Raw genomic sequence first — 13,090 nt, forward strand, 5'->3', positions numbered from 1 at the left:
ATCCTTAGCCTACTGGTGAATTTTAGGTGCGTGGCTCCTCTGACTGACTTTGGAAAGACCAGGTGGAAATCATAGTGGCTTATGGCACCATCAGCTGTGATGGTCTATTGTAGCATAGGAGTTAGGAAAACTTCTGATAGCAGACGAGTTTCTGAAACGGCCGAATATTAAGATGCAGCAAATCGCTTCTAGACATTGTGTGTTGCCATTTCTCTAGGTGCAGTTATTGATGATATTTACATAGTAATGATAACAGCATTCTCCATCTGTGAAATCTTGCTGTGAAGTTTTAATTTTATGTTTGACATAATGGCTTGCTATCATGGAAACGCTTAAGGAGGGATTTTTTTTTTTTTTTTTAACAAGCTGAAGTGGAGCTTTTCACTCCAAGGGAGACAGTTTTGTTTGGGGATTTTGGAAAGATCGGATGGCTCAGTGAATTAGGTGAGTGAATAGAAATCAGGTGTGCCCGGTTCTGACTGGTTCTCCCACCCTTAGGTGACCTTGGGGCAGATTTCTGTCATTTACCTCATTAGAAAAGAGAATTATCAGAGTTCCGTAGCCAGGAATGACAAAAAAAAAATTAAAAGTTACATACAATGAACTTTTGCAGTTCTGCAAGGTAGAGACGATAGTGAAATTCTTTTTTAAGGTGCCATATTACGGTGAAGTAGCTGTTGAAAATGATGCTTCTAATGTGAGACTCTGCTTTGGGGGATATTAAAAGTGAAAATGTTTTCAGATAAAATGCAGATTTGGAAAGGCCTTTGTTAATATTCCTCAAAAAAAAGACAACCAGAACTACTTCCTTATGGAAAAGGGCACTTTAACACAAAGTATACAACATAAATTTTTAGTCAAGTTTTCCTTTGTAAAAATAGTGTTTCAGAGCACATATGAGCCTGTGGCTTAAAGTAGAATCTCAATCAGAGCTTTTCCTTCTGTGAATTTCCTTTATGTTTGGGGGAGAGGCCATGCGCAAGAAAATTAAGGATTCATAATGGTTTTTGTCTTCATCCCAAGAGAGTCTCTGGAATACTTTTCATCATAAGGCAGACAAGACCAATTTTATGTGAGCAAGATTTGTATACTACTGTCTGCTCATCTGAGAAACAAAAACTTCCCCTTTACTCTCTGGATATTAAGTGCTATGACGATCATATTCATCAACTAGTATTTTCAGTATTCACTAGCAAGTCCCAGTTGACTGAAATACTGCTCAAGCCATGGCCATTTTGCCAATTCCAAAAAGACAGTCCCAGTTTCCTGGACAACATAGGACATACATTCCTAACCTGATCTAGTTGTTTACAGAAAAGGCTCATTAGCAGAATAGGAAGAATTCAGCATAAAGTATTTCAGTAGTTCTTTTAATTTTTTTTTCCAAAAAAGTCTGGTTGTAAAAATGTTTCTTGTGGAAGCCACATAGATGGTAGATGTCCTCCATTCTTTTGTATTTGTCTCCACCCTTTCCATTCTTCCCTTTGTTGAGAGCTGCATCAGGTTGGTAAATGAGAATACCTCAAATGAGGCTCATTTGGATTTCAGCAAAGCCTGTTGCAAATTCCTGAACGGTGGTGCTGTCAATAATGTCACATGTATGCTGTTATTGAGAGAGTTCCAGGCTAGCTAACTAGAGCGTGGAAGGTTGTGATCAGCTGTATGATATTAGCTGATAAGGTACCTTGGCATTCACAGTCTTCCACAGATCTGGGATATGGTTCAGGCTTTGGAGAGCAGAGCAAGGCAAAGTGTGCCCCAGACTATTAGTAAGTGTTTGGTGAAAAGGGTGCCTTGCCCAAGTTATGTAGTGGGTGCTGGGTTGCAAAGTAAACAGGTTTGGGCACTAGAGACTCCTCTAGGGGTATAGCATACTAATGTACACTGTAAAACTTGGGGGGGTGGGGATGGGAAACTAGTGTATACTCTTCCCAAAAGACAATTGAGCAGATAAAGTTTTGGAGAGAGGTCTATGTGCAGCTCTGCCTTTAGAGTTAGGGCAGAGAGCCCTGTTGCTTAAGAATTCAGAAAGAAGAGGAGCGTACCAATGGAGAGCTTTTGGTTGATAAGGTACAGAGGCCAGAGTAACTGTGGGACATTTGGGTGGATGATGAGGCAGTGTGTCTCCAGAGAGAATGTGAGTTTGGGTGTGTGTGTGTGTATGTGTGTGTGGTAGGGGTAGGGGAAGGTGAGATACAAAGAAGGTATTCTGTTTTGAACACAAATAGACATGTTTCTTGTGGTGTTAATGAATTTGGACCTGAAACATTTCTACCTTAACTATATATTCATTCATCTTTGCCACAGGGAAGATACAGCATTCTTAGGTAGAAGTAGAAGCATATAAATTTACTGTATTTCTCAATATGCACCTGTTGCTAAATGGGTTTCCAGTGAAGTAGAAAAAGGCCAAATCTATTATTTTTTCCCCAGCTTTCACCTGACTTTCATCCACATCAATTTTTTGGGTGGAATTACTAGATAGCCACCTCAATCTTTATGATTTCATTTATTTTCCAATATTTTTAAATTTACTTTTGACTAGGAATTCATAGAATAATGTTCTTTAATTAGAAACATACTACCTAATTGGTAGTTTTTAATGTTCACAAATTGAATATTGATTACAATAGTTTAAAACTTTTTCATTCGTACTATGCTGCACACTTGGGATACAGTGGTGAAACAGATTCTGCCTTCTCAGAACTTAAAATCTAGTGTAGAATACTGAAAAATAAGAGGTAATTATAATATTTGGGCAAGTTGGACATTAAGTTTCATTATAGGACCTTGTGATATCCTATCCCACTTTATTTAGTAGAGTCATTATATTATTTTTCAGTGTTAATATAAATTCTGTTGCAAAAAGATTTCCCAGCCTCACTTTTTTTCAGTAGGGAGAAGTTTTGGGGATAGAGGCAGTGAGTTGCAAAGTGGAACAAGGATGCAAGGCCTAGGGCGATGCTTCTGGACAGAACGGCAGGAGCCGCATCAGCTTTACTGGATCATAGAGTGTTTACAGACTTCAGTGGGTTTGGGAAGTGCATACAGACAGATTGGGGGGGGGGGTTGAAAATATTAAAATATACAAATACAATTTTACTGAGAATGAGTTAATGTTGCCTCCCCGGGGTGTTTGGTGACATCTGGAGACATTTTTGGTTGCCCCAGTTGGGGAGGGAGGGTGCTCCTGGCACCCAGTGGGGCAGGCCATAAATGCTGCTTAATCCTCTCACAGGGCAGAGCTCCACAACAAAGTTAGTGGTGCCAGGGTCCACAGGCTCTGGGGTAGAGAGAAACCGGGGATCAAATTCCAGCTCTGCCACTTAGCTGGCTGGGTGGCAGTACCTCAGTTCTTCCCGTTGTGTTAATTAGGTAGTACTTTTACCTGACATATACAGTTGTTTGTAAAGACAAATGTGTTAATATATGTAAAAGGCTTATAATGCTGCACTGAACTGTGTAACGTTTAAGGGTTATATAAATAGAGCCTATTATAATTAAACAGTCTATCAAATTTTAGAGTTTATGGATATGGTTGTACAGGAGGTTTTCCAAAAGGTAATGGAAAAGGGATATTATGCAGAAGCTGTGCGTGAATTTCAAAGTTACCTTGCAGTATAATAAACTTAGCTTTGAATTCCATTTTTCCACTAACTTTTTGAAATGATCTCAAATATCTAAAGCAATAGTATGGGTCCCTTGAGGAATGGGAACTGTGCCTATTTTATCGCTACATATTAAGTGACTTAGGCCCACGATGAAGCAAGGCAAATATTTTTGATTGAATGTGTAGCTAAATTTCCCTTTTGAACCTGCTCCATTTGCTGTTAAAGATAAAAACTGGCTGAAGTTTGGGCATCTTTTTAGCAGAGGCATCACTTGGTCAGGGAGCACATGAAAGTCCTGGCCAGTATTGAAATACAGAGAAGAGTCCTGATCTGCCTGACATTGAAGTATCTTCATCACTAATCTATCTGAAGCCTTATTATTTAAAAACTACCTATTCTTATATGATAAATCACTTGGTAAGTTTATGAAGATGGTAACTCTAGTTGCATTTCCATATTTTTTTAAAGATTCATTTAATTGGAAGGGTGACAGACACACACACACACACACACAAATCTTCCATCTGCTGGTTCACTTCTCAAATAACTGCAACAGCAAAGGCTGGGCAAGGCCAGGAGCCAGGGACTCCGTCCAGGTCTTCCATGGAGGTGGCAGGGGCCCAAGTAGTTGGGCCATCATCTGCTGCTTTCCCAAGCACGTTAGCAGGAAACTAGATAGGAAGTGGAGCAGCTGAAACTTAAAACCGAACTGTGATATGGTATGCTGGTGTCACAAGTGGCAGCTTAACCCGCTGTGCCACAATGCTGGCTCTCCATGTGGTTTTCTCTCTTTAACAAGGCCATGTACTAGATATGGACAACTGTGTGATCTAGAGACCCCAAAGACCTGGCCTTTTCACTTTGGATAAGTCACCCACCTCGCTAAGTCCTCAATTTCCTCTTTTGCCTGGCTCACCCATGGCCAGGATTATTTTGAGTTTTAAATAAGTATTTGTGACTATTCTTAGCAAATTTTAAAGGCTGTGTTATAGCAAACATGTTTTGTGTGATTATTTCTCTTATGATATTTTTATGTGATTGTTTCTCTTATCCTGGCCTCTTCACAAGTTGTAGACAATACTTTGTTATATCAGCACTCAAGAAGGTAATGGTTTTATTACAATTGCAAGTATTGCTTCTAATAAGTAGACTGTATTTGTAGCTTAAGAAATGCAATTTGGGAATATCTTTTTGAGTAATATTGCTATAACTGACTCTAATTTTTTTAATATAAATTTGTTAGCTATGGAGACCAAAGGCTACCACAGTCTCCCTGAAGGTCTAGATATGGAACGACGGTGGGGTCAAGTTTCTCAGACTGTGGAGCAATCTACCCTGGGATCTACAGAGAGGACCGATGAGAGCAGCTACATGGAGATTGTCAATGTGAGCTGTGTTTCCGGTGCTATTCCAAACAACAGTACTCAAGGAAGCAGCAAAGAAAAACACGAACTACTCCCCTGCCTTCAGCAAGACAGTAATCGGTCTGGGATTGTAACATCTGATATTAAAACTGAGCTGGAGTCCAAGGAACTTTCAGCAACTGTAGCTGAATCTATGGGTTTATACATGGATTCCATAAGGGATGCTGACTATACATATGATCCACAGAACCAACAAGGAAGCGTAAGTCCAGCCAAGATTTATCAAAATGTTGAGCAGCTGGTAAAATTTTACAAAGAAAACGGCCATCGTCCTTCCACTCTCAGTAGTGTGAGCAGACCCTTGAGGTCATTTATGCCTGACTCTGGGAGCTCCATGAATGGTGGGGTCATGCGCGCCATTGTTAAAAGCCCCATCATGTGTCATGAAAAGAGCCCCTCTGTTTGCAGCCCTCTGAACATGCCATCTTCGGTCTGCAGCCCTGCTGGCATCAACTCTGTATCCTCCACCACAGCCAGCTTTGGGAACTTCCCAGTGCACAGCCCTATCACCCAGGGAACTCCTCTGACATGCTCCCCTAACGTGGAAAATCGAGGCTCCAGGTCGCACAGCCCCACGCACGCTAGCAACGTGGGCTCTCCTCTCTCAAGTCCATTAAGTAGCATGAAATCCCCGATTTCCAGCCCTCCAAGCCATTGCAGTGTAAAATCTCCGGTCTCCAGCCCTAATAACGTCATTCTGCGATCCTCTGTGTCTAGCCCTGCAAATATCAACAACTCAAGGTGCTCTGTTTCCAGCCCTTCCAACACAAATAACAGATCCACGCTTTCCAGCCCAACAGCCAGCACTGTGGGATCTATCTGTAGCCCTATAAACAATGCCTTCAGCTACACTGCTTCTGGCTCCTCTACTGGATCCAGTGCAAGCCGGGATGTGGTTCCAAGTCCAGACACACATGAGAAAGGTGCTCAAGAGGTCCCTTTTCCCAAGACTGAGGAAGTCGACAGTGCCATGTCCAACGGTGTGTCCGGCCAGCTTAACCTTGTCCAGTACATAAAACCAGAACCAGATGGAGCCTTCAGCAGCTCATGTCTAGGAGGAAATAGCAAAATAAATCCAGATTCTCCATTCTCAGTACCAATCAAGCAAGAATCAACCAAGCATTCGTGTTCTGGCACTTCTTTTAAAGGGAATCCAACAGTAAACCCATTTCCATTTATGGATGGCTCGTATTTTTCTTTTATGGATGATAAAGACTACTACTCTCTATCAGGAATTTTAGGACCACCTGTGCCGGGCTTTGATGGTAGCTGTGAAGGCAGCGGATTCCCCATGGGGATTAAACAAGAACCGGATGATGGGAGCTACTACCCAGAGGCCAGCATCCCTTCGTCTGCCATAGTTGGTGTGAATTCAGGTGGACAGTCCTTTCACTACAGGATTGGTGCTCAAGGTACAATATCTTTATCACGATCGGCTAGAGACCAATCTTTCCAACACTTGAGTTCCTTTCCTCCTGTCAATACCCTAGTGGAGTCGTGGAAATCACACGGTGACCTGTCATCTAGAAGAAGTGATGGATATCCGGTCCTAGAATACATTCCAGAAAACGTTTCAAGGTAAGTTCAACTTTTTTTTCCCTTCTCTTGTCTATCTATCTATCTATCTATTTGAAAGTCATGACTTTATAATGTTGGAAGGTCGTGGAAAGAATTGTGGCTTTGTAAGATTTTGAAGGGTAGCGTTATCTGTACAGTTGATACAGTTAGATACATTTCAGCTGACAGTTTTTTTGCTATAAATAGGATGGTCATTTAGGTCCCCCCCCCCCCCCCCGCCGTTGCCATAGTGTTGCTACTTTTTAGAATTAGAAGAACAGAAAATTCTTAACATATCTGAATGTTTGTGTTGACTTTGAAGGAACATATATGTATCCACTCCACCCCCCAATCCAAAGCCTGATTCCTCCAATTGCCTGTTTTAAGTGTTTGGAAAGTATTTATTTTCTACTGCCAGTTACTATATTTACTTTAGTAGACTAGTGCTAGATTTCTTTTTTTCCTTTCGCTGTTGGCTGGTTTGCTAAAAGTGTTCTAGTTTCTTTGTGGTTCTAGTCTTTTTCCCCTTCGTTTTCTTAATGACTTCGTTGGTAGGGAAAAATAAAATTGAACCCCAAATCTTACCACCAGCTTCCCTCCCCCTCACCCATTTTTGGGTGGGTTAATCATATGAAAGTTGTGGTTTTCAATACAAATAAATCACTTCCTTAACTGTTGAGGGCTTTTAAAGACTCAGCACATCTAAAATTACTAAGTGGACAATCTTGCTTTCTTACTCATATTGGAAATGAAATATGTCACTGCAGTTTGTTGGTTTATTTATAACTTTTCATATCTGCAAGAAGGCATACTTTATTTACTGTAAAATATCTCTTGGCTTTCCGTGTTGCAGATAACGTGTTGTATATATTTAGAAAAAAACAAGGAAGAGGTTTTAGATGACTATAAAGGGTGGTTCTAAGTTATGCAATGAGTTCTTGCATTGGACTTTGCTTCTGTATTGCTTGTGATAAATGATCCCTTTATGGAATATATAAAGAATACATTTTCTAGATATAGTCCCTTTATTTGGCTTTTAGGACTATGTGGACATTTTTTCTTAAAAGAATTTTTGTGGGAAATATGCCCATTCCATTATATGTATTCCTATATCATCCTCCCATTATGTTCTTTTTGGAAACCCAGGCTCAAAGCCATTTAATTGTGCATTCTTTTCTTCCCTGGGCTCAGACCTTCCTCTTCTTGCTTTCATTGGAAGTAAACATTCCATAAACCATACGTTCTTATAGTTCTCAGTAGCATGAGCTATTTAGTCATATTCCAGTGCTGCCTTAAATTGTAAACTCTGACACAGGTCATGAAATAGCACAGTTGCCCTCAGAACCAAATGTAACATGTTTTACTACTTTTACTTTTACAGAAGGAACATTTTTGCACTTATTTTGATAAGTGACTTAAGATGAGATAGTCTAGCCTGATGGTTTTTGGTGTGACTTCCCTGCTTAAAATTCCGCTGGGCTACTTAATTACTTTGGATGACTGTACACATCTCTCTACCTCTCTGAACTTTAGTTTTCTTATCTGTAAAAGGGCTTAAACAGTTTTCATCTCAAGGGTGGTTGAGACAATTTAAGTAAGCCAATTTAGGAGAAATACTTTGACTATCATCTGATATATTAGTATGCCTTGTATACAAGCTATTAGTTTCATAATATTTCCATTTCTTTTGGTTTTCCTTCATTTCATGAAATTTCACAAACTATTTTAAATATTTAAAGTATTTGAATACTTGTTAAATATTTAATATTTTCTTATAATTAAACTCAGATTTTTTCAGTATGTAGACACTACACAGTCAATCCCATAGTTCTCTTTTTTAATTTTGAGGACTGTTTTCTTTGGCTAATGTTATTTCTGATGGAAATATCAGAGTATCTAAAATCACTGATTCTTATATTCTGTAGTCTGATTCTAATATCATAATTGTACTTTTCACACTGAACTCATGAAGTGCCTCCAGATGGTATAATGACCCATAGCCTTAGAAATACTAGTATGAAGCCGGCGCCGTGGCTCAATAGGCTAATCCTCCACCTTGCGGCGCCGGCACACCGGGTTCTAGTCCCGGTTGGGGCGCTGGATTCTGTCCCGGTTGCCCCTCTTCCAGGCCAGCTCTCTGCTATGGCCAGGGAGTGCAGTGGAGGATGGCCCAGGTGCTTGGGCCCTGCACCCCATGGGAGACCAGGAAAAGCACCTGGCTCCTGCCATCGGATCAGCGCGGTGCGCCGGCTGCAGCGGCGGCCATTGGAGGGTGAACCAACGGCAAAGGAAGACCTTTCCCTCTCTGTCTCTCTCTCTCACTGTCCACTCTGCCTGTCAAAAAAAAAAAAAAAATACTAGTATGAATCAGTAACTTTGACCTTACCCTGGTTTCATGGGTCCTGCGGGTACTGTCTGATGCCTACTCTCGAATATTCAAAAATTCTTCATCTCTTTGCTAAAATAGAAGGGATTAATTATGTTTTAAGATTTGTCTAGTTATGACAGAGAGAAAGAGAAAGAGAAAGAGAGAGAAAGAGTGCTTTGATCTGCTGGTTCACTCCCCAAATGGCTGCAATGGCCAGGTATGGACCAGACCAAAGCCCGGAGCCAGGAATTCCATCCCAGTTCCCCACATGGTTGGAAGGGGCTGAATATTTGGGTCATCACTGCTCCTTTTGTAGGTGTGTCATCAGGGAGCTCCTCAGAAGTGTGGTAGTAAGGACACAAACCTGCACTCTGAGATGGGATGTTGCTTAACCTGCTGCACCACAACTCCAGCTCTTGGTTTTGTGCAGTTAAGAAAACTTTCCCAAGCATCTTACTGTCAAAGTTTCACTGCTATTTGAAATTGTACATATTAATACTCTATGATCATTCCCCATTAATATTATCCAAACCTATTTGTTTTGATCATTTTCTGAAAAAAAGGGCTCAATGATCAGATGATATCTAGATCTTTTTCTAGATTTACATTTATATGTTATCATCCTTAACCTCATCCAAGCTTCATCCTTGGGTTCTTATTTTGTATTTTTATACCACGATTCAATCTTTTTGCCTTAATTGTAGATGATAATACCTCATTCTGTGAGATGTTGAATTCACTAATGAATTAAAGATTGTAAAGGACCAAGGCTAGGTATAACTGTTTCTAGGCTAAAAGTACCCTTCATCTTTAGATTGGACAAGGACCTGTTTTCTAATAGATCACAAAGTTGGTTTGGGGGTCCCTGAGACCTTTACAGAAAGGTCCATGAAGTCAGAAATCATACAGTGGCAAAAGCCCAACCCGGAATGGAAGCTGGGTCAGTGGATTTCTGTGTGATGGTGCATGGAAAGCTCATAGACACTGTGTCAGATTCCACATCGCATGTAATCTTTACTCTCTGTCAGTTGTCAATGTATGCTTAGAATCACAGCTCCAATTATTTGAAAATGCCATTAAAATATTTTCCCCTTTTTTCTGGCAACATACGTGTATGGGGCCAGATTTTCTTTGTATGCTTGAAAAACATGTCACCACACATTGAACGCAAAAATAGATAGGAAAATCCAGCTGTCTTCTATTAAGCAAGACAGTAGACTCACAAACATGTAAAACAGTCTCTCTTCTCACTAAAGTTGTGCATGTGGAGAAATAGGGCTTTTTCCTATAAACTTGTTCATGTTAGTATGTAGCAGTGATGTGTTACTTGGTTTAAAATGTTTTTGTTTCTAGTTTAAATTGAGTCAATGTTTTAATTTCTAATCTGCTAGGTATCAATGACTATAATTCACATAGATTCTCTTTGGGATGCTCAATCCTTTTTATGAGTGAAAAGGTGCTGTGAGGCCCAGAAGCTGAGAACTGCTAGTCTGCTCTAGTCTAGGTATGTTTAGGAGGTTAATGGAGAAGAGCATTTTGCATTGTTTGTCTTAGTCCTGTTGAATAACATCCTGAGGAAGGTGTGTTCTATTCAAATAGTAAAAACGATTCTCACCTGGATTACTCTTTCAGGCGGACAGAAACGAGTCATGCTTAGGAGGTGTGTGTTGTCTTTTTCAGTGAAAATTAAATGTCATAACATGCATTCTGTGAGAGTGGTGACCGAAGTCACCTGTGTGTTAGTCATTTCCAGTGCAGCGATTGTCGGAGTGCCAAATTATGACTTATGACAAAGTGAAATCTAAAGGCCTTTGGGTGGACACTGGACCTGGCCGCGTCATGTAGATTGGAGTTCCCCTGTCAGCTCGCACACAACAAACCCTGTGACCTCAGGGGACGCACAGCTTCTCCTAGCTGCCTCAGTTTCTTCCTTTTTTTTTTTTTTTTTTTTAAGAGTAAGTTAAACTACATGCTCCTTAAGGTCTGCCCGTAAATTACTGATGAGCTCTGTAGTTCCCTTTGAAGAATGAAAACAATCTTTAACAGATCTGCTAATCTGGTTTCAAGTATTTTTTTTTAATCGCACATCTAGCTCCATTGTTTCAGAGTCATCTGGAGAGAATAATGTCATTTTGCTGTTTGCCATTTTAAAGTAAAAGTGGGGAGGACTAGCCTTTCGCTCTACTTGAGAAAACTGAATGCTTTTTGTTTACTCAGATCTTTCCTTTTATAAAATCTGACACTTACTGTGAGCTCCTTCTTCTGTTGGTTTACCCTATTCCTGATGGCAACAGGCTGTTTTTGTGGACAACAGTGGCTGTTTATGGCGATAGTCACGGTCGCTTTGATAGCATCATAACATGCAGCCAATGCTGACCTAGACTTTTGAATATTAAAGTTCACTATTTCAAAGGGCATATTCTGGCATATCATTTCACGACAAGTACTTAGGTGTTCATCTTAATAGGTGCTGAATCTTGTTTTCCTGGCAGAATGGAACAATTTATTTAATAACCAACAGTTATTTTTCAGTTTTCGCTGATGTTTTTCAGAGCTCTCCACATATGATAAACTAAAAGCTTCAGAATGTAGAGATTTCGGATAAGGCTTACCCTTTTAGTAAACTCCCTGACTGTATTTTTGAGATGTAAGTACTGTTTCTCTAGGTAATACAAAGTGTGAAAGAATGATGGGATCTGTGGAGGTGAGAGAGAGAGAGAGAGAGAGCCACAGAGCTATTGTGTATTGGTGCTTTCTATAACAAATAAATCCGTTACAGCATTGGTTAGGTCATTTAGGAATAAAAAGTTATAGCTTTCTTTTTCTTATTTGCGTTGTGTTGTGTTTCTTATTTGTGTTGATTTTTAAATGACTACCTAGAATTTCTTCAGGTTAGTACTGCATTTCAAATAATATTACTAGAAATAATTTTAAAATGAGACTTGCTTCTCCTGATCATCAGTTATTTACCATATTTCTGGGAAGAGTGATGGCAATTTTATTGAAAAAAGATAGGCCTCATAATACATAAATCACCTTGTACAGAGTACATTTATACGTTTTGCTTTTAACATCATAAGTATCTTAGGTTTATATGTCAGTGTCTTCCGCTTTTATCATGTAGAAATTAGTTTATTTAGAGCTGTTTATACTTAAAAACTAAAGTTGAGATGAAAGATATGGTTTCAGTTCATTCAGCTCAAATTATTCAACATGAGGCAGTTTCCATACTGATCACATGCTGAAGCCAGGACCTCATGATTTATCATTTATAGATTTGATGCCTTTTACAATATTGAAATTCTGGGTGTGTCTGACCTTTTCTGTCCTTGCAGTATCATAGTCATAGCAGATGTTAAATTGATCTCAAGCAGCACCTTGCTTCCGTAATACTTTGATGTCATTATTTCCTTTTTTTCTCCCCCTCTGAAATAATAATTTTTCCTGGCTTTCAGCTGTGGCTTTAGTTTCTTACTACTCCTCTGCTGATAGAATTTCAGCCCTGCTGCTAAATAACTTATCATTTTCTTTCATTCATAAAACTCAAATCGAGGGAAGAACGTTGGCTTCTTGATTGCATTTAAGCTTAGCTATTAATTTGGATAGCTGTGTGGATGGCATTCCAAAATTTGTGGATGAAAAGGACAAATAAAAGTGTGTTTCATGGAGGGCGTCTTCATTTTGGATTTTAGGATTTCTGGTGTTAAACTTGTGAAGTATAGATCTCAGCTTCAGTTTTAAGAGTTTTATTCTTTATATAGTAAGGTAACGATGAAGTTAAAATGCAATTGCATGTAAGGACTTGTTACTTAATTGATGCTTCAGAATCCTCTGGATTTATGATTGTTTGTGGTACAGCCAAGGCCAAAATTTCTATGTAAGAAAGAAGTAGAAATTGCCTGTTTTATGCTGGAAATGGAAATGTGTAGTCTATGGAAAGAAACAGGACAAACAAAAAGTAATTTGAGTCCTGAAAAGTTATTACCTCAGGGAGAGAATGAGAGAATAATGACTGGCCATCTGGGTTCACAACTGTGGCTATGACTTAATTTTAATACTGATGAATTCTTCATTACTATGAAATCTTACCACATACATTGTGAACTATTGACACAAATATACAAAAATTT

At 39.4% G+C, this 13,090-nt stretch overlaps 1 protein-coding gene across 7 annotated transcripts in view; it reads left to right on the plus strand.

Annotated features, from left to right (window-relative positions):
• NR3C2 (nuclear receptor subfamily 3 group C member 2) overlaps positions 1-13,090 on the plus strand; it is a 375,527-nt gene that overhangs the window by 2,985 nt on the left and 359,452 nt on the right. For 6 of the 7 annotated variants that reach the window (XM_070047457.1, XM_070047456.1, XM_070047454.1 and 3 more), the window contains exon 2: positions 4,855-6,613. In XM_070047457.1, the coding sequence (XP_069903558.1) occupies positions 4,857-6,613 (1,757 nt within the window). In that variant the 5' untranslated portion in view covers positions 4,855-4,856. Of the gene's footprint in view, positions 1-366; positions 445-4,854; positions 6,614-13,090 lie in introns of all 7 variants that reach the window. The other variant, XM_070047453.1, reaches the window with a different exon arrangement.

The sequence above is a fragment of the Oryctolagus cuniculus genome, chromosome 8, assembly GCF_964237555.1.
Source record: "Oryctolagus cuniculus chromosome 8, mOryCun1.1, whole genome shotgun sequence".
NCBI lineage: Eukaryota > Metazoa > Chordata > Mammalia > Lagomorpha > Leporidae > Oryctolagus > Oryctolagus cuniculus.